General features: G+C 37.7%; 1 protein-coding gene across 1 annotated transcript in view; it reads right to left on the bottom strand.

Annotated features, from left to right (window-relative positions):
• CNGB3 (cyclic nucleotide gated channel subunit beta 3) overlaps window positions 1-23,574 on the bottom strand; it is a 68,707-nt gene extending 45,133 nt beyond the window's left edge. The window contains exons 1-3 of the mRNA XM_014285122.3: window positions 23,408-23,574; window positions 20,654-20,729; window positions 8,841-8,952 (exon numbers count right to left, since the gene is read on the bottom strand). Of these exons, the coding sequence (XP_014140597.2) occupies window positions 8,841-8,952; window positions 20,654-20,729; window positions 23,408-23,515 (296 nt within the window). The 5' untranslated portion in view covers window positions 23,516-23,574. The remainder of the gene's footprint in view (window positions 1-8,840; window positions 8,953-20,653; window positions 20,730-23,407) is intronic.
• Between the last annotated feature and the right edge of the window lie 1,765 nt (window positions 23,575-25,339).

Genomic DNA, 25,339 nt, shown 5'->3' with positions numbered 1-25,339 from the left:
AAGCATTTTAGTCTGTATGATAACATTCCTATCCCTTTACTTGCTTCATGTAGTCTTCAAGGAAAAACTTCCAAATTCGCTACCTTTTTAACTTCAGGCTACCTACTTGATTGCCATGCAGAGTGAATGACATTAAATAGCATGGGTAACTGCATCCTGCAGAATGGATAGAATTTAAAGGCTGTAGGAAAATACATCTCAGCAATGATTACAGCAAGTTTAATCCATTTTGGTACAGGAAGCACACCATCACCTTTCTATTTAATTTGCAGCTTCTCAATTTAGCTATTGCAGAAATTCAAATGCAAGCACGAGAAGTGACAAGCTCTGAAAGAAAGACCTAGGCAGAAGGAATATTAGTTGTAAGAAATGTATTTTGATTTTTTAATACATTAATGTTTTTTCAGTCAAGCTTACAAAATGTACTGGATGTGTTCCATCTGTTTACAATTTCAGGTACTAGCCTGATTAGCTGGAAATAACAAAGCAATGGTATTAATCTTTTTACAAAATATGCTTGTAACTATGTTTAAACTGGGATCTTTCAGAAGTACCCAGCACTGGCCTTGTTTTACTTTACAAGTTGATTGGAGTTTGGTGCCATGAGTGTCATCTTTCTGGGTCCCTGGTGTTTCTACAGTAATCAAGGATTTCTGGAGACTCTGCAGAGGGTTGATACTAGGTCTGTTTCACCAGGGGGCTGAGATTTTGTTCTTGTGGTAAGACATAATTTCTCTAAGATGCATCTGCTTGGTGAATTGATGTGTTGCATCTAGTGGATGGCAAGCACTAATAAGCATGGTAATTTTCTTGGTTAAGGTAATTGAACTAAATGAAGTGCATTACTCACTAAGAACATGCTACCAGCAGGAGTTCTCTTTATTAACCTGGCTATGCACCACATAGCAAATTGCCTCTTAATCTTTGTTTGTTTTGTTATATTTTTTTGCTATTAGCCAAATTAGAGTGGAAAAAATCTCCTTTATGGGTCTGAGAAGGACTAGTATAGCCTACTAGGTAATAGGATGTGGCTATGAAAAAGCCAAACTACTAGCACAAAATGAAGTCTTCCTGAACCACCTGTGCTCATATGGCAGTTTGCAACACTGGGGCTCCCTTTCTTTTGAAAATGTTGAAAGCTGGGTTTCTGCATTTGCAAAAGCATAATCAGAAAAGTATGTTTACTGGGTGGGAATGTTAAATGCATTTTGTCTAATTTTTGTATTTTATTAAAATTTATTTAGTGTATTTTATGTGAACATGTTTTGTCCATATTACCTAGATTCTGAAGGTGTTGTTATCAGATATAATTATTTGTTCCTTTCTAAACATCACCCAAAATATATAAGATCTTGAGGTGAAATCTAAAAGCATCTGAAGTCCTGGTTACCCACTGTATTTTTTTCTTTATGTATGCTTCAATATGCGGCTTGCAAATATGGACTGTCATTTTACCCAGCATTTTACAGAGTAGCGTTCATGATCCTTGACTGAGGTTTCAGAGTACTGCCTTAGTATAAATAGTACATTGTAATCACTTTAGTAATCTAGGAAGATGAAACACTCTTATGACTTTAGCCAGGCTTAAAGGCTTTTAAAAGACACAAAGGAGAGAAAAGGTCATCCCCCCATTTTCTCTGATCTATGGTCTCAGATGCTTTGTTTACTATTCGTCCATATTCTGCACTTTCAAGGACTTGCTGCAACTGCTTTGTCCCGTCCCCTGATGCCAGGCATCCACACTACTTATTCCTGAGGCATGTCTCCCCTCTACTCTTACGTGCCAAAACACTTCATGCTCCTCTTCATCAAGCCACAAGCTCCAGGTTGGTTCCCAGCCTTCAGTGTAGAGTCATACAAAGGTCTCATATTTGCCCCTCCTATGTCACCTTTGTGACCATCTAAAACATGTCCTTTTAATTTTTTGTTTTCTTTTGTCCAATTTTGGGTTCCAAACTGTACCTTCACAAAGCATGTTGTCATTTTCTCTTGTGACCAATGGCTATAATCCACTGTGTGCAGTGCAAGGTGCTCTGAAGACCTTGGTTTTCAGTGGTGGCTGTAGTGCTCGGCACACAGCTGCAGCTCCTGCCAAGGGGCAGACGCGATGGCTCCTGGGCCTGGTCGTGGGCCCCACTGACCCTGACCCACAACCCGCCTGGCCTCAGCCCAGCCCTGCCAGGCTTTCCCAGGGCTGTGTCTGGCCCCAGTTCCCTTCACTAGGCACTAACTGGCTGACTGCCTTCCCAGCTTGGCCCTGGACCTCCCTTGTCACCACAGGCTTGACTGGTGACATGGACTTTGGGCTGGCCTTGGCTGCTGCCCAGGGCCTGCCCTGCTCACCTTGCACAGGGCTGGGCCTGGGCCCTGGCTGGGGAGGGCCCTCCCTGCCCACCGTGTCCCTGAGGCGGGGCTGCTCCCTGTGGCTCCTGGCCGTGTGCCGTATTTCCTTAAGTGCTATACCGTATCTGACATGAAATGCTTGCACTGCATTTCAAAAGAGTGCAGGATTGTGTATACACACATGGTTTTATGAACCCTCCTCACCAGAAAGCAATCTCAATGTATTATAAAGGCTGCAGTGATGTTTTGTGCTAGTTCCTCATTAATAAGACTCCACTGTCTTCTATTAGAGTGCAAATTGGGTCCTGAGTTTTGTTCTGTTCCCTCATTTTTTGCTGTGAAGAGAAAGCATTGTCTTTGCGCTCCCTCCCAGAGGTTATTATTGCTCAGCAAATAGCTATACATGAAAATTTCCTATGGTTCTGTTACATTACCAGTAAAGATGGAGGGGAGAAACACTATACTGGCAGACAGGGCCGACTTGTCTGCAATCCTGTCTAAGCCATTAGGAAACAGACATTAAAAGTTTCGGTCACTCATCCGTAATTCAGTGCGTTGGCACATCAGCCACTCTGGCGTGTCTCCTCTTTCAGACATAGTGTTCAGGTGGCTGAGACCAGTGCTGTGTCTCTCTACTATTTATTAATGGCCATTGTCGTGTACTGCTGTGCTTTAAAAATGAGGAAGTGCTGAGAGGGAAAGAGAGAAATAGAGGTTTTTTCCTTGTGGACAAACAATTTCTATGGGAATTTTCAGGGGTAAATGCAGTCTTCATCAAAGCTGTTGTCCACTTAGCAAAAGAAAAAATATTTTGTTTTTCAGAGGAAGTGCAAAACTCTGTTTTCTTATTAATAGATAATACACGCTGTGCAACACCACGAGTAAGAAGCTACTCTAAGGCAGCTGAATTGGAAGGAGGACACAGCTGGTGCACAATCTTGCAAACTGCCATACATATAAGTAGTCTTACTGATTTCAGATGAGTTAATTATATTAGTGTAATTGTTCATAAAACAATATTACCTAAGATGTTAAAATCTAAAGATCTTAAGTGGAAGCTCATTACCTACCCCTGAAATTCTGCATGGAGAGACACAAGTCTAATCTAAATGAAAAGCATGCTGTTTCAAACAGGACAGCTGCCTTCTTTCCTTTTCCTTACTCTATGTATTTGAGCATGCACAGATGCATTGAAAAAAAAATTAAAGTCACAATAACAGAAGATAAGGTGAAACCTTTTCTATTAACAGAATTGTCATGGATTTGAGTTGCTCTGGCTGTATGTAGGTTGTGAACAGATAATATATCCACAAACCTTACTTTATTATGTGTATTACAGTCTATGGGCATACTGATGATTTCTTACTGTGCAGATCAAGTGACTTTTTATTAAACTTTGACTCTTGAAAGATGAATAGGATAGGAAGTCTATCTAAGTCAAAACATAGTACAAGGACTCTACCAACAGGCCTTAACAGCCCTGATCAGCCTCTGTGGAACTTTCATCCATACCCTCTGCCCATGGGCCTGGGGTGTTCACTTAAGCTTAAGCCTTAGTCACTGCCTGAGCTACACCTACGTGTGTCGAACTAGAGTTCTGTCTCTGGTGCTGTCTCCTGGATGGACTTAGGAGCCATGTTGTAGCCTTGTCTCCAGTCCTGTCTCTGACCCTCTCTTTTTTTGCCTTGCCTGGACCCTAAACCCAGTTCATCACTTTGCCTTGTTGATAGACCCTGTCATTATGATCCTGCTCTGCTTGCTGTGTTCAAACCCTGTGAGATTGCACCTTGCTAGTAAGGACACTGCTTGCACTGTGGTTACCTTTTGCTCCATCTCCCTTTCCCTCAGGGAGCAGATGGCCTTTGATGCTTCCCGAAATACAGCTGGACAAAATCTGAAATTCTATTTAAGAAAATTCTACCAACCATTTCACCAACCTTGATTTCACTGAACTAACCAAATTATGGCTCTTTCCATATCAGTGTCATAGAATGGCTTTGTTTGGAATGGATCTTTAAATATCATCTAGTCCAGCCCATCTGCTGTGGGCAGGGACATCTTCCACTAGATCAGGTTGCACAAAGCCCCATCCAGCCTGGCCTTGAGCACTTCCAATGATAGGGCATCCACTCATCCTCAAAAAATTTTGTTCCTTACATCTAGTCTAAATCTACCCACTTTTAGTTTAAAACCATTACCCCTTGTGCTGCCACTACAGGCCCTGGAAGAAACTCTCTCTATATCTTTTTTATAAGCACCTTTTATATACTGAAAGCCACAATATGGTCCCCCCTGAGCCTTCTCTTATTCAGGCTGAACAACCCCAACTCTCTCAGTCTTTCCTCAAAGGAGGGATGTTCCAACCTTCTGACCATTTCTGTGGCCCTCCTCTGGACCCAGTCTGACAAGTCAATGCCTTTATTGTACTGAAGACCCCAGAGCTGGAGGCAGCATACCAGGTGGGTCTCATAAGAGCAGAGTAGAGGAGGAGAATCACCTCCCTTGACCTGCTGGCTACATTTCTTTTGATGAAACTCAGGATACAACTGGATTTCTGGGCTGCAAGTGCACATTGCCAGCTTATACTTGAATTCTCATCCACCAATATCTATTTCCAAATCCTTCTCCACAGGGCTGCTCTCAATCACCCAGTCTGTATCAATACTGGTGACTACCCTGACCCAGGCGCAGGCCCTTGTGCTTGGCCTTGAACTTCATGAGGTTCACATAGCCCTTCTCAAGCCTGCCAAGGTCTTTCTGGGTGGCATCTGGGTGAATCAACAGGACCACTCAGCTTGGTGTCATCTGCAAACTTGCTAAGGGTGCAGTCAATCCCACTGTCTATGCCAATAATAAAGATATTAATTAGTATTGCTCCCAATAGAGACCCCTGAAGGACAGCACTTGTTACTAAATCTCCATGGATGTTATCCAAATGTAGATCAAACAGCAACAGGGAAAACTGGACGATGGGGCTCTCAGTTGACTACCCTGTTGAGTTGTATGAACAGTCCTTGATATGGTTTTGACTAATCAAACTAGCACTTTTCCAAATAATTCCCAAGCTTTGGAATACCCAGGAATTAACACTGAGCAAAGATAATTCACAACTTACATTTTTTGAGGAGGCATTTTGTATTAACCTAGTTGGCCTCTGTGCTAGAGTGATTTGAGCATGTTTTATTTACTGCTGGTTTTATAGACTACATGTATTTATTTGGCTCAAATTCTCCATATGCATACACATTAACGTAGTTATTAATGTGGAAAAGGCAGCTGATTTCCTTAAAAATATTCTAGGGAATAAATTTGAACACAGACTCAATGAGGTAGTGACCTTGATCAAGAACAGTGTCTGAATGGAATGCCATGAATCTTCAGGGGCAATGAAATAAATTCTCTCTAAGACACATTTTAAAAATTATTTCCTTCTGGGTCTGGAAGCCATATAATAGATTTGTTTAGTTTCATAACAGTGCAATGACACCGGTATCATGCCTTCCAAGCTCTACTGCAGAATTTAGCAGGTAACTGTTTTGGCAATAGAATTTGCCGAAGATTTACTGTATTTTTAGAAGCTGTTGCTCAAATTAGACTGACTGGATATTTCTGGATGCACACATGACAGTGAGTCAGAACAGCTCTGAGAAGAGAATGTTTAACATAAATATTTTTAAGTTCCTTTCAACAGACAGATTTTGTCTTCTACTAATAAGAAACGTACCCCTTTGTTTCATTAGGATATTGTAATTATGTTAACCATGGTTACAGAATTTACCAGTGGAATGGTTAACATCTAATAACATATCCTACAATGACAAAAAAGGAGATGCTTTATATAGATTTTCATAGTTGACCTACTGATTCACATTCATATTAGCATGCTTTCTATAACATTTCTAGTCATTCTAGTCAGAGCTAGTTTTAATTGCCTGCGTTATTTTACAGAGGTGCATGCAGTAGTGTTTTGCTTGAATATTCCTTGCCACTGCAGTACGAAGTCTGTCTTGGTGATGGAGAGAAAATAGATAATCTTCAGCATAAATTAAATAACTGCATGTCAGGGAAGGACTTGTGCTTTGTATCATCAGGATAATCAAATAATAGAAGGCAAAAGAAAACAGAAGGACTTTCTACCCTGTTCTGGACTGAGTGTATCCATTATTTTCCACTCAAAGGGATCTCAACAGGCTGGGGGGACAGACTGGCAGGAACTTCATGAAGCTTAGCAAAGGCAAATGCAAGTTTCCATACCTGGAATGGAAACCCCCCATGTAAGAGTAAAGGCTTGGAGCTGACTCACTAGAAAACAGCTTTTGCATAAAAGGATCTGGGGGTCCTGGTAGACAACAAATTTAATATGAATCCACAATGCGTTCTTGCAGCAATGAAACCTAACTACATGCTTTATAAAAACCATAGCCAGTTGATTGAGTGGGAGTCATTATTTCCTTCTGTTGCACCTGTATCCAGCTGTAGTCTTCCCTGTATGCAAAATACACTAACCATGTGGTGCAACACTAGCAGAGGGCTATTAAGATGTCTGGGGATTAGAGAACAAGATATATGAGGAGATGCCGAGAAAGATGGATTTGTTCAGACTGGAGATGAAAAGTTGAGAAGATGGAGGTAATTGCAGCGTTCCACTACCCAGTGAGTGGTTGTGGAGAACATTGATCCAGACTGTTCTTGGAGGTTCACAGCAAGAGGATGAGAGGCAACAGAAGCAAATTATATGTCAGGTGATAATTTTCATAATAAGGATGGTCAAACAGTGGACCAGATTGCCCAGAGAAACTGTGGAAACTCCATTCTTTGAGATCTACATCCACAACTACACTGAACAAATTTCTGGGCAACCTGGTCAAACTTAGGAGTTGGGCCTAACCTCTAAACGCTCTTAGCAAGAGGTTGGATATAATTTCTTTGAAGCAGCCTTCCACCCTGAGCTGTTCTATGAAGATGTTTAATAGCTTTATCAATGACATAGAGAGTGGGATTGAGTACACCCTCAGCAAATTTGCAGATGACACCAAGCTGAGTGGTGCAGCTGACACACCTGAGGCATGGGGTGCCATCCAGAGGGACCTGGACAAGCCCAAGAAGTGGGCCCATGCAAACCTCATGAGGTTCAACAGTGCCAAGTGCAAGGTTCTGCACATGGATTGGGACAACCCCTGGTATCAGTACAGGCTGGGTGGTGAATTGATTGAGACCAGCCCTGCAGAGAAGGACTTGCGGTTACTGGTGGATGAAAAGCTGGACATGAGCCGCAATATGCACTCTCAGCCCAGAAAGATAATAAAATCCTGGACTGCTATAGCTGGAAGTGTGGCTAAAAGGTTGAAGGAGGTGATTCTTCCCCTCTACTCTGCTCTGGTGAGACCCCACCTGGAGTCCTGTGTCCAGCTCTGGGGTCCTTAGTACAGGAAAGACATGGACCTACCTGTTGGAGTGGGTCCAGAGGAAGGTCACAGAAAAGATCAGAGTGATGGAACACCTCCCCTATAAGGAAAGGCTGAGAGAGCTGGGGTTGTTCAGCCTGGAGAATGCTCTGGGGAGACCTCATAGCAGCCTTTCAATACTTCAAGGGGCTTATAAGAAAGTTTGGGACAGACATTTTAGTAGGGCCTGTTGTGATAGGACAAAGGGTAACAGTTTTAAACTACAAGGGGCTAGATTCAGACTAGATATAAGGAAGACGTTTTTTACAATGAGGGTGGTGAAACACCAGAAGAGGTTGCCTGGAGAGGTCAGAAACATTCAAGGTCAGATTGGATGGGGCTCTGAGCAACCTGATCTAGTTGAAGAGGTCCCTGATCATTGCAGGGAGGTTAAAGTAAATGACCTTTAAAGATCCCCTCCAACTCAAATAATTCTATAAATCTATGATTCTGTAATAAATCTAAACTATTCCAAGTTTGTTTTTTTTCTCCAGACTTTATTTCTGTTTTGGCAAAACAAACAGTTACCTAAGCTTTTTCCAAAGGTTGAGTGACCCTAGATTTTCCCCTGAAGGAACATTACTGCTTAATTTATTTGTCTTTTCTCAGGAAGAGACAGTCCTAATCCTCTGGCTGCGGAGACTAATGCTGATTTAATGGTATAACTCAGCAAAAAAATGTGAAGGGTAAAAAGTTTTTAAGTCAGAATGATGTGACAAACATTCCAGCTATTCAGGGCAGCATCCTGGGATTTGTTCCTTTGCTGAGGCAGAGTAATAGTAACTAAGAAGCAGCATTGTTAGAATTAGTATGTAAGTGTAGCTGAGCAAATCCTTTTCCTCATTCCTGCTATTTAGGATGACGTACACAACAAACTCAAAAACATATTCTAAATTAATACCTCATATATATGGTTACCTTAGAATTTATATAAAGCTCTTCAGATCCTTACAGAACAAGAGGGAATTTTAAAGAACTGAAATATGGCACACAGAACTGTTAAGACAAGATATCAAGAAAAAAGCCTCAAATTTTTAAATTGAATTTACTCACTTAGTGTCTTCTTTCCCATCATTGAGCTGACGTGGTTCCTGTTGAGTTGTCTGAGCTGGTTCAGTTGATTTTTCAGTTTTTGAAGGTTCAGGTGCTTTTTCTGGTACTGTATCTAGAAAAAAAGGTTTTAATTGTTGAACACTGATTTTTAAAGAATTATAATAATACTTTTGGAGGAATCACAGCTGACTACCATTATTTCTTCAGTGGACAAGCAGTACGTGACACTGATTCTGGCACTTGACTTTTGAATAATTTCCTGCATAGATCTATTTCAGTGCCAGCTGCACAGAAAGTTCATGATGAGTGTAACTTTTAGAATATGTAACTTATTTGTGGTTTTTAAACTAGATGGATCTGTAGCCAGCTCAACAACAGTTAATACAGAGCTCTTCTATATTTATAAGTGACAAGAACTCATGCAATATTGTAGAATATTAGTGGGTGCTTATTCAAAAAAAAAAATAAATGTAGAGGACAGATAGATCTGCCCAGAAATGCCTTGTGAAAAACAGAAAGAAAATGAAGAGTAGCTTATTTGCTTATGCATAGAAATGCTAATGACATTATTTATACTGCAGTGTTTGAATTACATTAAACCTCTTGTTGCTTCAGCTGCCATGACAGTACTGTTTGTTGCTGAGTAAATTATGACTGAAATACATCATTAAGGATATGAGCATGTAGAACTTTGGCTAGTCTATTTCTTCATTTTTGTTACAAGTAACTTTTTTTAAAGGAGTTGAAGTGGGAAGTTTGCAGGGTTTGGAACAAACTACACAAATGATATAGTCTCTGGCCATTTAAGTAGCCTTATGTGATTAATTTTTATAATTAGTCCTATATATTTTAAATTTTCATGCTGAAAAATAATTTAAAAGCTCTCATCAGTCTGAGACTTTGCTTAAAGGAGGAAGAAACTCAGCCTTCATAAATTCTTTAAGTAATATGCTTATAGAGGAAAAAACTTGGCCGCAAAACATCATAGCAAATAAATCAAAAGCCTGTTGCAAATGCTTTATTTTAAATTCAAGACAGCTCAAAGAAAATCAAACCCTGAGTATTTTGAATAGATACTGTACAATTAGTTTTCTGATAGTTAATCGCCTTATTTAAAGAGTTGTTATTCATTTCAAAGTGGTATAAACAGTTACCCCTTTGAACTCTCAGCAAACTTAAAACTCTTAACACTAGATTGTTAAGCTGCTCAGCTGGAAGGTGGCTGCTTGAAATGGCATTGAACCAAAACTTAGTGAAGGACAGCAGGTCAGTTTGTTTACAGCACCTGATAAATCGAACTACTCTTCTATCATTTATTCAGATGTGGGATAATATTTTCTTTCAGGTGTCTGTTAAGAATAGACACAATGTTTCTTGAGCTGAGTTTCAGACTTTTACCAGTTGGACAAATGATTACAGGACCAGTGGGGTCTTTCTACTATTTTTTCTTAGTATTTAGATTAAGAAGTGAGAATGCCCTGTGTGAGCCCTGATACTCTTACAGGAATTAATATCTTAAACAGGATCAAAGACAAGACCTAGACAGAGGTATCTGTGGATGACAAATACTCAAACGAGAGTCAGACAAGGAACCAAAGAGAAAGCAAAGAAATCCATCTTCCCCAGCATGCTGGGGGGGAACATATCTGGCTTTAGACTTAGGAAAGATTAGGAGTTAATTTTCAAACAGTCCCTTGGAGAAATGTAGCATTATTGAGTATGAGGAGACAGTCTACAGGGTTTTTACTTATCACCTGTAAACTGGGAAGATTTTTGTAAGGAATTCCATTTAAAACTCTGACATTTGATAGAATTTATGGCTTAAATTGATAACAGTGTCTTGCCCACTTCATGGAAATGCAGATTATTGTTTCCTTTTTTCAGCAGTTAGTATTGCAGTACTATCTTGAGGAAATCTGTTGAAAATATGACACTAAGGAATGTTTCATCTTACCTGAAGGATCTGCCAGGGAATTTTCAAGGTATAGAATAGCACACATGCTGGGAAGTGAGGACTCCAAACAGGGTGGGTGCTCTTCCTGTCCCCAGGAAGGTTCAAGAAAGGATGAAAGAGTTTCTGAGTGATTACAGGGGTTCAAAATGCTTTTCTAGGAGTTCCAGTCAAAAATACTTTTTTTCTTTTTTTCTTTTTTTCTTTTTTTTTTTTTTTAGGGAGGAGGAATTTTAAAATGGATTCAGGCTTCTAGCACAGTGAATACATTCTCATAGTGAAATAAAATTTATTTCTTCTAGGATATTCATAGACATTCTCTGTAAGAAAATGGCAGAGGATCTGCAATTACAGAAAATAAAGGGAATTTGGACCTATTTATAACTAATTTGTGGGTCTTGCTACTGAACCTTAACTTGTTAAAATTCTATTTAACCCTTCTATCAGAGGATCTCTACAAATGATGCTACTGACTCTGCTTTCCTTGGCACACAATCCTCCTGTGGTTTTTGTGGTCAACGTGACATGATGTAGAAAAGAAGATGCAGGAGCCAAAATATTCAGCACTTGCTGTGGTTTCTGTTCCGTTCTGAATTCATGGTTTGTGTTTCCCAATTCTCCTTGCCCTGACTCCCCAGACAAAAAGTCTCAAGAGTGACAGCAAGACTAATCTCAACATTTCTGCAATTATCTTGCTTTGGGAATTTTCTTTGTCATAGTAATTGCCCCTAGTTGCATCTACACTTACAGAGAATACAACCTGATAGCAACAATCAGAACAGTGAAATGGTGTTAAAGGTCTGGCATCAAAGCCATGACTGAAGCAGCTGTATTTCAAACCAGGTTTATGGTGATCCTCTGAAGTGAATGACCATCAGCAGCTCAAGTAAATCAGGTTGATTCATGGAGTGCTTCTTTTGGTTTAGTTCTATTCTAAAGAAATCCAGTTATGCATTCCTAGAGTTTTTTTGGTGATGAAACAGAGCACACTGGGGGGTAAACAGGAGCTATTTTTCAGAAGAACATTTTAATCTGAAATAAAACATCAGTGCAGACACACTATTTAGAGTAACAAGCTCCTGAATAAGACAATACATCTCTGCAATGACATGTGTATGGGAAGGGTAGATCACAAAGTTAAAAAAATATGGTGCTTGTACATAAGCATCACATCAGAGAAGGAAAATGGTTTCTCAGCCTGCTTGATACTCTCAAGGTATTCAGTCTGAGGTCTAATCCACACTGACCATTAAATGCTAACTGGATTTTGACTGATGGAAAACATTGTAATTCCATGAATATTCCAAACGTCCACAAGTTTTTAGAGTTCGTGAATCTTCAGGACCAGCACAGGGCTTATTTGCATTAGGATTAGGATATCATGGACTAGCAACACTGCCAGCTGTGTGTTCAGTTTTAGTTGTCTCTGTATGAAATTGTGAGGGCTGTCTGTGTAGTCACATTTAAAAAACTTAGTCATTCTTCAGTGCTTAACTCCAGCTCATATCCCGCTGATTTATAAGACCAGTGCCAAAGGAATGCCTTTAAGAACAATGTGGTAGTCATTTTAGGGAATGTTTAGAGTACAACAATTGGTTTCCAGAATAAATGATAATCTGTCATGTAGATGGCAAAGCTTATAGGACAACAAAGAAACCTTCTATTGGCTTTACGTAACTTTGGTCATGGTAAAGAAATCATGAGTGAGAAAAAGGAGGCAGAATTATGCCAAGGCACTAACATCTAAAGCAATTTTCAAAACAGATAGATCCATGCTTACTCGACAAAATACATGATTTGAGTTTTCCTGAATTATTTCCATTTCCATTATATTGGAATAGGGGTTGGTAAAGCTGCCAGCTTAGTAGTGGGAGTTGAGGAATGCAGCCCACTGGTGTCTACATATTCTAGATGAGTTGGCCTCCCTATCAGAATAATATAATTTAAAATTCAGTTGGTATAATTTTAGCGGGTTCTGTTTTAAGATAGGAAGGAAAAGCAGCAGTTGTGGAAGCATAGCTTTGTGGACAAAACACTGTTTAATGGAACCCCTCGAAAAGTTAGCTGGTTAAATTGAGAGGCTGACTGACGTCCTATCATACCAGTGATCTGCCTAGGATAGCAAGGAGCAAGATGCAGGTTATAAGACCAATTCATTTCCCTCTGTTAGTCTTTCAGATTTTTCTCATTTTCTACAGGTCTTTGCTCTTCCAGAAGAGAGGTAGGCCAGGCAAAAAAAAAAAAAAAAAAAGGTTATGGGTGGGATGTCGGTCTTTTACCTGTGTTATCTTACTCAGGTTGATGATGCTCCCAGCTGAAAGTTAATATTAAATCTTCGTTGCTTATTCTTGTCCACTATTTTCATACTTTCAGTAAAATAACATTGAAACAGTATTGCAGGATTAGGTTAGAGCAGCTAGAAGATCTTTGCATGTTGAGGAATATATCCAACTTACTCTGAGGCTTCTCAGCTCCCTTGTTCATGTTTCCATAAAGCAGTTTTTATCTTTAGTATTCACTTCACAGTTTTGGACAGAGACCCTTGAAAATCTTTCCAAATTAATTTGATTTCCTACTGCCACACACACACTTGCAGAATAGCCTGTAGCAGAGCATTTGCCATTTTTGCAGTAAAGCAAAAAAAGAGAATACTTTGTACTTTCTATGTGTTTTAAGACCCTTTTGATTGATAATTTAGGGTTTTTTTTTCTCTGCAACTCAAAAGGCTGAATGTTGGGGGTTTTATTAAAACTGTGTAATAATCACATGAAATCAGGAGTTCAGGCTTTGCAAAAAGCAGAATATTGTGACACTAAGCATAACATTGGAAGAGCTGGTGAAGTTTGTTTTAGTTTAAACCTGTTCATGTAGGACCAAATCCACTATCATGTTTCTAAAATTTAGCATTGTACACTGTCCTAAAACCATAGGCATTAGTCCTAAGGACCTTTTTCCACAGAGGAACCTGTTGGTATAGGCAGATTTGTCAATATCAGGACACAGCACTGTACGTTTATCATTCTTGCCTTAATAATTTTGATTCATCTAAAGCCTTCACTCCTAAGCATACATAAGTATTGGTGGATCCAAAAATCTCTGCCATAGGCCTAGCCTCACAGAGGTGTTGCTGACTTATCTTCTGGGAATAGGCAATGTCAGCAAAGGACTCTAAAACCTCATGGATCCACTGAGACAAGTGTTACCTTGTGGCCATGAATATTTTCATGATCCTTCCACCAGTAGAGTATAAAATGTTATTTCCTAACATAGTAAGTACGTAGCAAACAGAACGACAGATTAAGTCGGTCATTTTACACTAATTAATCATTTCTTCTACTTCCCAGTCCTATTCCTGCTGTTACTGGTGTTCTTCAAAGCCCTAGATTTGCAAAAGGCAATTAGCACCTCTCCAGCTTGGCTAGGACAGCTCCTCCCTCTTATTCTCTCCAAAGGTCAATGCAGAGACCAAGGTGCTGAGCTGCCAGCCTGCTGTTCTTGCCTGAGCAAGCAGGCTCTTTTCTCCTATCTGACCCCTGATTCTGTCCAATCAAACAGCAGAAAGAATCTTAGGGACAGGAAAGAAAACCCTTTGTGCTGTGGAGATTGCCAGCCTTCCTGGTTATTCAGCATCAGGAGGTGTGCCTCTGGAGCAGTCAACCAGTCTGAAGGGACTTTCTTCCGGAAAGTAATAACACAAATCTCTCAGACACTAGGATAGCTTTAGTTCTACTTCTTGGATCAGTTATGTCCAGCTACACATTCCATAGCCATAATAACTGGCCTTTGGCATCACAAACGCATTATCCTTATTGCAAAAAGTGAAGAGAAATAAAATGTCAAATCAAAGATTAAGTTTTGGAGATAAAGACATGAATAAATGTCAGAAGATAGATAGTAGCAGTTAAATGTATTCCTGAGTACAGAACAAGTGTTTTTGCTTTGCCATGCTTCAGACAGGGAAGACTTTCTTCCCCAGAATTCCCAGCCAGCTCCATTGCCTTGTACTAGTAAGTTTGACCAGTATTTTATCTATGCTTCCCCTCTCTTTCTTTACTGTGTGCATATGTGAAGGCAGAACTTTTAATGGCTAGCTGTTACTTATGGTCCTCATACAAAAAGCAAAGTGTTTCCTGGGCTTCTTTTGACTATACAGAAGCACATTTTACCATAACTTGATCATTATCTGATATAGTCTTCCTTCATTTTGAATCCACAATATATTGTTTTACAGGACCATTTACAAAATGTTGACTTGCTTGTATATTTTTCTTTGGTGAAAACAGGATTTCTATCACAACACTCTAGTGTAGTATGTATTTTATATTAAATAAATTTATTGTCAATGACTTTCTTCTACTGCTAACTCCTGAGTGACTTTTTTTTTTTTTAAAGTAGGCATTTTAAAATATACTGGTGCTTAAAAAATGCTATATTATCTCACAATTATAGTGTCATACTAAATATAGTTTATTTACTTGCTATGTATGTAATCCAGTTGTAAGCCTTAGCACTCAGTTCTGATGTTTATTACCAGGATTAATCTAGGTATTTTTTATTTAAAGAAATGTAGTGTTGTTGTTCTGTATTCCTTCGGTAAAGAAAAAAGTCCTGAAAATCTGATTGGCCTAAACTGTCTTGATCAGCTTCTCAATACTTGGCAGAAACACAGAAGAGAAATAGTCATGGGAGAGAAAAAGTCAAAGATAAAGGAATACTTTATCTTTGTTCTGTTGAATATTTAATGGTTGCCTGAAAACTTTGTGTAGGTTGGTGTTTGTGCTTATATGATAAAACTGTAATAGTTAATACACAAAAAATTATGTATGCAATTTCAGTGGTACAAGGTAATACTTGAGGTTAGACAGCATTGTTTGAAATAGGAAACACTGCTTAAAGACAGGAGTAGGGCTTGCTGGTAAAAGGCAGAGCAGCTAATGTTTGAGTAATCCGTTTTTTAGCTAACTCAGTGACATATATCCCTTACAAATTTAATTCTAAGAACTTAAAAACTGATTTTTTGTCATTTCCTCTCTTTGAAAACTATTAAAAGTTTCAAAATAGGTTAGAAGTCTCAAATAGGCCCTTAAATGTTATCACCTGTCAAATACCATAGAGAACAGATACTTTTAAATAGCAGGAGTAAAGACTGACTTTGCATTTGAAGCAGTAACGTGGGAATGAGACAACTGGTCTTCAAACTTTCTGGGATACTTCTGACATAGTTAATAATTTGCCTGATTGTCCTTGCCTCCCAGAGCTGTTCTTGATCTATGTCCATAAATAATTGAAAGATGGCTATAGGGTCATGAAGATGTCAAGAAAAATAAACACACAGGAAACCAATGGATGAAGGATAGAAGAGGCTTCTGTTCTGACATTACAAAATACACACCTTGGTGACTTTCCCAGCAAATTTTTTTTTTAACAAATGCTCTGTGTAGGGGAAAAGTGTTCAGAAATCAGTGGGGTTGAAATAAAACAATCTGTGAGTAAGTCCATCTTAACTCAATCCTCAACTTTAGTGGCTAATGAAAGTATTATAAAAGTTTATTTTCCATGTAAAGAAAGAAAGCTTGTATGAAGAGGCTGGGTTTGTTTTCCTAGAATTTAGCCATGTCACTCATGTGAAACATGAAGATCTGAAAGGAATTAGAAGACTTCACATCAGCAGGAGTGGAAACAAGCTGATTAAACATATTCAAGTTCTTGGTAATCTTCAAAAAATACATTTTATGGGAATAATAGCTGTCTGTTGACTGAGTGCCAGTGAAGAGTATAAAGGATAAGAAGACAAAGAATAAGATTATTATTTAAAAGTCTCTTTGCATTGGCAGGTTTTGTTCATTGAGTTGCAGAATATTATATCAAAATGCTGTACTTGATTTGTATTTTTTGAAATACAAAGAACTTATTTAAACTCCAGATTTTGAGGTACTAGGGGACAGGTTTTGTAAAGCAGCTTGAGTCAGATAGAGCCAAAGGTTTTAGCTGAGAAATTTTATATTTAATTCAGATCTCCCTTCTCAGGAGCTTATAACTCAGTTGTAGTGCACACAGGGTTAGTTGATGCCTAATTAGCAGAAATTAGCCTGGGTTTCACAGCAACAGGCTTTTGTTACCTTCAGTAAATGTATCTGCTTTATTTTTATCTACAGGAAGAGAGAGTGACCATCTTTTATATAGCAGCTAGCGGTCAAAGCTTTCCTCTGAGAAGAGGAGTCTTGGTTCTGGGCCTTGTTTATTTGTGATAGGGTCAACTACCTGTTGTGAGAATTATTTTTTCCTTTTTTTTTAAAGGTTCAACAATGTTGTCATATAAATACATAATGAAATCAAAGGTCTTCATTCCTCCTACAGGGTTAGTGTTTCAGTTAACTTCTAGATTAGTTCCAGGCTCTGTGTTGTATTCTATCTTCTCAGACGTCACAGGTTTTTGCATTCTTTTCTTCTGTATGATGACCCACCAATTAGGAAGGCCACAGAATTTCCTCCCACATCTTTCTAGTCTAGACTTTATGTGGGTAGTTAGGGAACTATTGGAAGGTGAAAGATAAGGTCTTGAACTCCCTTGTTATGAAAGAGTAGAGGTAAGACAGCTAGGCCAATATATGAAGGGTGGCAGCTATCAGCAGCTTCTGCTGCTTTTCTGTTTTTATTCAAATATTTAGTGGAAAAGTGGCTGTTCCTCAAGTACCTAAACAGAAGCGTACTCACTAGGACAGAGTCTGGAGTGGACTGAAGTTCCTTTTGAGCAGCACTTCCTTTGAGGTGCTACATGTTCAGGAATGTTCATTAACATTCTTGGTTGATTGGGGATTTTATGTTGTGCGGTTTTTGTTGTTGTTGTTTTAAACTCTGTCTGGGCTTCTTATTTAGAATATAGATTTTCTGGCTCTGTCAAAAGCACCAAAATTTAGAATGGCACTTGCATTTCATTTTCAGGCAGGTATATGACCTTGTATATATCCTCTGGGTACATTCCAAAGCACCTAAGCTATGAAGATACTAAATATCAGGGGAAATTAACATGGTAATCTCCCAGATGAGAGGTTCTGTCTACTTTATGATCCAGAGGTGCAATTGTAGCAAGTATAGAAATGTGATAGTCTAGTTTTCTCACTCAGATCCTACCAAGAATAAAGTGATGTCAATATGGACTTTAGTAAAGAGCTGCATAAATATGTCTATGAATCTGAAAAAAATCTTTGAGACACTTGTTGATATAGTAGAAGTAGGAAGACTAAACCCCAGAATATTGGAAACAGTCCAGTTTCTAGTGACGGAAAAGTAAAAAGGAGAGCAGGACAAACTTCAGTAGAGCAGTACTTAAATCTACTGCTGAGAGTGTTTAGAAGAAAGAAAATGGATGAGTTGAAAAGAATCGTACTGGAAGGATCTGCTAGGAGGATGAAAGAACTTGTGATACAGAGAATGGCCTTCTAAATAAAGTAACCACCAACAGAGCTATTGAACAACAGTGTGTAAAACAAGTGAAGGATTTGTATAACTAGTCAGTTATGGGAGATGGTAAATATGCAAAGAAACTATAGCAATTGGATTTAATATCATGGACAACCTGTAATTAGGTGAATCACACTTTGTCAAGTACATAAAGAAATGCAGGGAATAAATTAAAAAATGAATCCATTATGGAACAAATGGACTAAGCACAGAGAATTAATTACAGAGTGAACTAATTTTGCAGAGAATTAATCACAAAACAAGCTAGTGAGAGAGAGGGCGACTGAGGAACTAGAAGTGAGGCAATGAGTAGCCAACAAAGCTGCCAAAAGTACCAGGTGTTGCTGAGTGATGTAAGTGGCCAAGTTTTAACCAAATACTCCAGCTGTGCCTCCTGCTGAGTTTTCATCTGTGCTGGGAACATCATGTTGCTTTGTGAAGTGCTAGGAGAAAGGGAAAAGGTGATGGCTGGTTTTGGCCATGTGAGAAGAAAGGGAGGAAGATAGTGTTGGCTGAGCCTTGGCTGTGCTTTTAAAAATTATCTCCAAATTTGTATGTACACCACAAAATGCTTTCTCTGGTCTCTTGTCCTCTGCTTGCCCACAGGTACTCTGCACACATGGCTTTAGGTCTGATACAAAGTTCACCAAGTTTGACAGATGTCTTTAGACCTTCCTGTGAAGCGCTTGAGACCAGCTTCACTTTTCTACCTAGAGATAATGGAGTTCCTTATTCAGCCTGGATGGTGAGCACTTATATACATGTTGCTGTAATTCATAATTTTTTCCTGAGGTGTTGTGCCTGTGTAAACTCTCTGGCTTGGATAGCTGTTGTCTGTCTATCTCATTAATACCCACATGCAAAAGAAGAAACTGTCTTGTGGATGTTTGAAAATGAGACTTGAAGCACCTTCCGGAAACTCCATATACACTATGGAATAAGAAACCCTCAAACCTGGAGCCTAACTATGTTATTATATTTTCCTAAAGTAATTTATGAGGTAGTTGCTTCTATGCTACCACTTATATTTTAGATGTGGGAAAAAAATAAGTAGTTTAGTATCCCAAAAAATTGATTCATAAACTATATTAATCTGTAAAATCTTGTAAAAATATTCTATAATGATACTCCATTATGTCATGTGTTAGCATGTGTGATTTAATGTTGCTAAAAAGCCACAAAACATCAAATTTAATTTTTCCCATTGTTGGCTTATTGCTACAGTTAATTTATGTCAGATTTTGTTTTCCCTTGATTCAGTGCTACAGCCATTATATAACAAGATAATTGCATTAAATGGACTTTGTTTAAAGTTTTATTATATGAGGAAAGGAATTGTGACACTTGTTACAGTCACACAAAGCACAAGTATTATACAAGTTTCCTTGTAGTCTTTCCAGCTGCTTCTTTTTCCTTAAATCATCTTTATCCAGAAAGCTGGAGGTTCTTCACCCTTTGTTTTGCTGCTCCAGTGAAATTAACCTGAATTGCTCTCCCAGATGAAAAGCATGAGTTTACAGGAAAACTGGACTTGCTGTTTTTCTCTGGTATTGAATGATGGAGAAAAGAAAGGGCTGTACCACTGATGCCATGAGGGAGGGAAGAGGGGGCCCAGTGATAGCTGCTGCTTCACCCGTCCTGAGCCTTTGTTTTGGTAGCTGCTGCAGAAGTCATTCTGGCTCTGGTACAAGCAAAATAGGTTTGGCTGTTGCGAGGTGGGGGAAGAGAGGGGCAGAGTAGCCATGGCCAGCTGCCACTGTTTTCAGCAATCAGCTGCTTAGGCAAATAATTACCTTGTGTTACTTCTCTGAACTCTGTGTTCTAGTCCTGAGTGTGTTCTGAATGGTGATGGTATAAATATAACATTTTATATACAAAATATTAAAATACATTTAATGGTGTTGCTTTTTTTGAAAAAGTTTTGAATGGCTGTTCAATGAAAGATTTGAATGTCAGATAATCTAAGGTCTGTCTCATCTTTGTAGTTTTTTTAATACATGTGAGAAGTATACCCAAAAGAGACATTAAAAATATGAAGCTTTCTTTCTTAAGCAACTAAATACCTTTATTTTAAAGTAAGGTTTCTAAGAAGTCGGCTTACAGCAAGAGGAAATAGATTTTGTTAGACTAGCTGATTCAAGTGGACAAGCTCATGAAGGGACTGTGTGCTTGAAACCTTTTTGCCTTTTATTATTGTTGGATAGTGCTTGTATTTCTGTACCAAATCGTTGGTCTGGGGTCAGTGGGAATTCAGTGTTCTTAATTTCTTCCACAAATAAACCTCACAATCAGCACTTAGCAGGGCATTTTGAAAAAGAACAAGTTTTTTTCCAGCCCTATGTAGTGTACATATACTTTGTCCAGATAATCTTTGAATACTCATAAATAGCTTATTACTGACCTTGTTGCTTTGCTACAGGTTCTACTTTCTTATTGCCCTCCGCTTTCTGTGGTTCATCTGCTTTACCATTTTCACCCTTAAAAAAAAAGAAGCAGGATTAGAAACTGTAAATGTTCTTTGTTGAGAACGATAAGGATGGTTTGATGTCATTCTCCTAGGAATTTGATTAACCAAGTTGACATACACTGAGATTCGTTCCTGGGTGTTCTGTGTGTTTTCTTGGACAAGATGTTTCAGATAGGTTCAGAAAAGGACTTGGATGCTGAAATAAAAAAAAATGATGTCTACATATCTGCTAGGCAAACTCAGTTAGCCTGGAGTTTTGCCGCTTCTTGTTCCCAGAACCTCCTTTATGTTGTCAAGTTTGACTTGTTCAGTGCTGCCACTCACAAGCCAGTCTACATCTCTGAATTAGTCATTCTTCTGCCTAAACCTCCTGCTGGGCTAACACACCTGGTATGTTTTGAGCTACCTTACCACAGTGACAGAGCTTAGCCTTAGTCTTTACAAAATACATAGACAATATAAACTTTCACTGCAAAAAATTAACTCCTTCCCACAGTTAGTGGCTTCGGTTCATGAACCAAGTCCTCATGTCCCTGTACCTTGGTCCATCTTGGCTTTGACAGAGTGGCTTTTGGAGGAGGGAGTGAGAAGCACATGGGGAGTCTTAGGTGTTCACGCTACTACATAACAGTGTACTGCTAACCAAACGAATAACCATTTGTTATCCCAGATAGAATGAATTTGCCAGGTGTTTATCAAGCTAATTAATAGAGAAAGAGATAGTATAAGCATATGGGAACTGATTTGACTTTAGGAGATTTCACGTCTTCATATGCACTTTTTTCCCCTCCCCAAATGCAATGACCTCCGTTTGAGTTTCTGAGATTAATTTGGGGTTTGTCTTTTTCTACAAAAGTATTTGCTTTTTCCTGTCTGCTTTTATTCAGACAATCTGACAATGAAGTTCTAATATACACACATATAAAAATAATTAAATTAGATATTTTGTATGTGTATATAAATGAATATCAAAAGCTCAATCAATCTCTGTGCATACTAGAGGTATTTGCATGATGGTTTGTTGTAAATGTTGTCTTTGTTTCAAGATTTCTCCTAATAGAGTAAGAACATTAATGTGAGAATAGTGCTTTAGTTACCAGATGCTATGTACATTTCTTCCATTCTCTTTAGATGGTGTCTCCTTATAGGCAGAAAATGTCTTAATTCTTAACCCATTCATCTGCCTCCATCTTAACAGTATCTATGATAGTGGAGGTTGGTGTTGATATGATCCGAGTGTTGTGCTCATGTATGCAATTATTCTAGTGAAAAGAGTAATTCATGTCTCCAGGGAAATCTAAATAAGTATTTTTTTGCTAGAACAGTTTGCCAAGTGAGGTATCAGGTTGCACAGAAGTCAGCTGTTGAGATTTTTCTTGTTTCACGCTAGTGTTTTATTGACCCAAGAAAACTGATACGCAGAACTTTAAAAGAAGCATGAACAATGCTAAGCTTTGCCTGAAGATCTGCAGTATATGAAGTTTCTTGAAAATAGACATTTTTGCCATTTTGTGTGGATGGCAGTATGGATAGGCCTGTTCATCAAACAATTGGGGTTTTGCACATTTATAATAATGACAAATCAAATTTGAATTGTAGTTGAGCTGCATTAAACTGGAGCTTTTCTTCAGGTTATACAAACCTACAAGCTTCAGAAAAACATCAGTTCTAGGAAATTATTCAGTCTTATGAACATTTATGTTTCTATCAGTTTTAAATAAAACTGTAAAATCTATGGAACTCTTGTACATGTAAATCAAGGATCCCATAAGTTAAGTCAGTCTTTGTATATGCTCGACTGCTGTGAATGTGTTAAAACACTGCTTAGCTAAAATTAACTTTATAATGGTGGAGTTTCAATCATTTCAGTAAGCATGAATTCAGATTAATAACTTGGGCTGATACTAAAGAACTTGTTTCACTTTCCTAATTACTTGGTGAAATCTTAAATTGTTGTGATTTTGCCTTGTAAAGTTCTGAGTACTTCAAGCTGGAAAAAAACAAAACACTCTCTAGGACATTACTGGGACCACATAAAAATTCAAAGGTAATAAATGAAGGAGTATCTATCCCATCTTTTTTTTTTTTTTTTAAATATACCATTAATTAAAACAAAGAGGAGTTAACTTTGCAGTAAAGTAAAAAAAAATAAATATATAGAATGTAGACTAATATTACTTACTGTATTTTTCAGTCAGAAATTATTAAAACAAAGCCAAATAAAATATTTTGTTTAAAAAGCCACTAATTACTTTGCCTTTCAAACAGTTATTGGGAAGCAGGCTGATATATTCCTGTATGCCATTCCAATATTCAGAAACATTGTACTGATACTCTCTGGTAGCTCAGAACAAGATGTAGAGGAATACACCAGCACATCAAAAGGAAACACAGCAGTATTTCTAATATCCCATTTGCAATATTGATCAAGATCTCTCATAAGCCTCTACTATTTTGGGTTAGCCCTATCTGGAAAGCCGCTTTCAAACTGAGGACATATGTATTTTTTCATAAAGAAAAGGCAGGAGGGAAATAAAGGCATTTAATTGATTTTGCTAAATAAAGCTTGATACTGTATACAGTAAGTATGTTTGAAAATTTAACCTTTGGTATTTACTTACATAAACACTCTCTAACAAAAGATAATACTACTGAGTCTATATTAAACAATTAAAAAAAAAAAAATACCTGGTCTGTAGATGCCTTGGGTGGTGGAGGGACACCTTCATTCTTGCAATCGACTTCCTCAGGTGATAATTTTACTCTAGAAAATACAGTTTTTAATTTTTTAAACATCTTGCCAATTCAACTCTCCTGAAGCCTCTGCAACTCTTCTACCATGAATGGCTATATAGCACATGTTCTCTTGCCATCAGTAATCAAGCCAATTAAACACTTAATCAGCTTTAGGTCTGATTAATGCCTTAAAGAAATTCCTTGCACAGTCTGTTTCAGTGACAGCTTTTTCTCACCATTAGTACTTTTCCTTTATGTTGTAGGTATTTCTAGTCTTGCCGGTTACATTATACAGAGTCAACTTTTCATGCAGAAATTCAGAGGAGTGTGAACACTTTCTGGTTGGAATAAATCAGCATTCGATCTTTTATGTATTGGATATTAAGTATTTAGTTTATATTTAGAAATGAAGTTTTAAGTCCTAAAGACACCTGTAGCTTAACCAGGAAATTAAAAAGATTAATTCACCAATGATCACCAGCTACCCAGTAGAGATCTCAAAAGGTTTAATTTCATTGCAGTTCTGAACTTTGAAAAGTATTTTTTTAATATATATATTTGAGTGAATGATACTGAAAGGTCTTATGTCAGGGATTGTTTTAAGAAGTTTATATCTGGTTTTATTCCACCCTGCGTGTTTTAAAACATGGAAATAATTTCATCTTTCATTTTCTAATATATTTACAGACAATACTATTTTATGCAGAGTCTTAGCTACAGTTTTGATGAGACTAAATTTTAGGTAAATATCCTACAAATTACTAAAATATTTTTTCTAGAGTTTATAACTAGGATGTAATTTTAGCTGATAGAAATCAGTTTCAAATACCTCCAGTGCCATGTTGATTCAATGTGTTAAGTTATCTTTACAACTTAATTGTCTCTTGTCCTTAATTCCGCTTTATTTATTACAATCTTACAATTACAATTATTATCCCTTCACTTTAAGCTCTAAATTTGAGCTAATGGTTTATAATTAGTTTATGCTTGTGATAAAGGCATCAAGAAATACAGAAGCTTACTCCTTTGAGTTAATTCCATAATTACATATTTAGCAATTATATTGAAATATTTAAAACATCGCAATGGCCATCTCCTTGGGGTTTCTATTGTCTGGCAAGAATGGTTTCTAATCCTTACTCTACCACAACAGTAACTGTAAGAATGAACCAACAATTTTCATTAGTTAGTTTGTAAGCCCTTTTTTTTTCCTACATCATCACTTAGGAAGTGGAGCTTATAATAGTTGCACCACTGCCCCCACCATCATTTAATTGTTGTTAGCTGCAGCAAGTGCTTGGAACCTCCCTTTTTTGTTAAGGTCTGTGTTCTGGTTTACTTTAAACCCAATGCAATTCTTGCTAATGCTTCAGTCTGTGTTTAAGCTTAGTGTTTGAATAAGTACATTATAAACTGATATCTAAAGTATTTTCATTTATTTATGCAGGTCTGGAAAATAGGTAACGTCTTTTGTATGTGAAATTCTGCTCTTTATACATTGGCTTATAACAGAGGAATCTCAGAAGAAACTCTACAACACAAGTTAGTTTTTCTTTTACTATGTGAAATGTTACCTAATTATAATGGCTAATGTTAATGCAGAAAACTTTAATCAATTGTCACATACAAACTATAATTGTAGACTGAGCCTTTTTGACAGTAACTGTTTTCTCATTATAAAAATTAAATTCTTGTTTATTAACATTTTTTTAGAATAGGTAATTTTTTCCCTTGTTTATTAAAAAGGGTAAAGCTGTCCATAAAACATAATACAATGAAAATATATAGCATTTGTTAAAATATATATCTCAAGAATTTCTGCAAAAATATGCATGCTAATCTTAAAAAATGTCATGCAAGAACATGCTTTAATTTTTTTTTTAT

This window comes from Falco cherrug, chromosome 3, assembly GCF_023634085.1.
Source record: "Falco cherrug isolate bFalChe1 chromosome 3, bFalChe1.pri, whole genome shotgun sequence".
NCBI classification, from domain to species: Eukaryota; Metazoa; Chordata; class Aves; order Falconiformes; family Falconidae; genus Falco; species Falco cherrug.
This window is presented reverse-complemented; position numbering and strand designations above follow the sequence as displayed.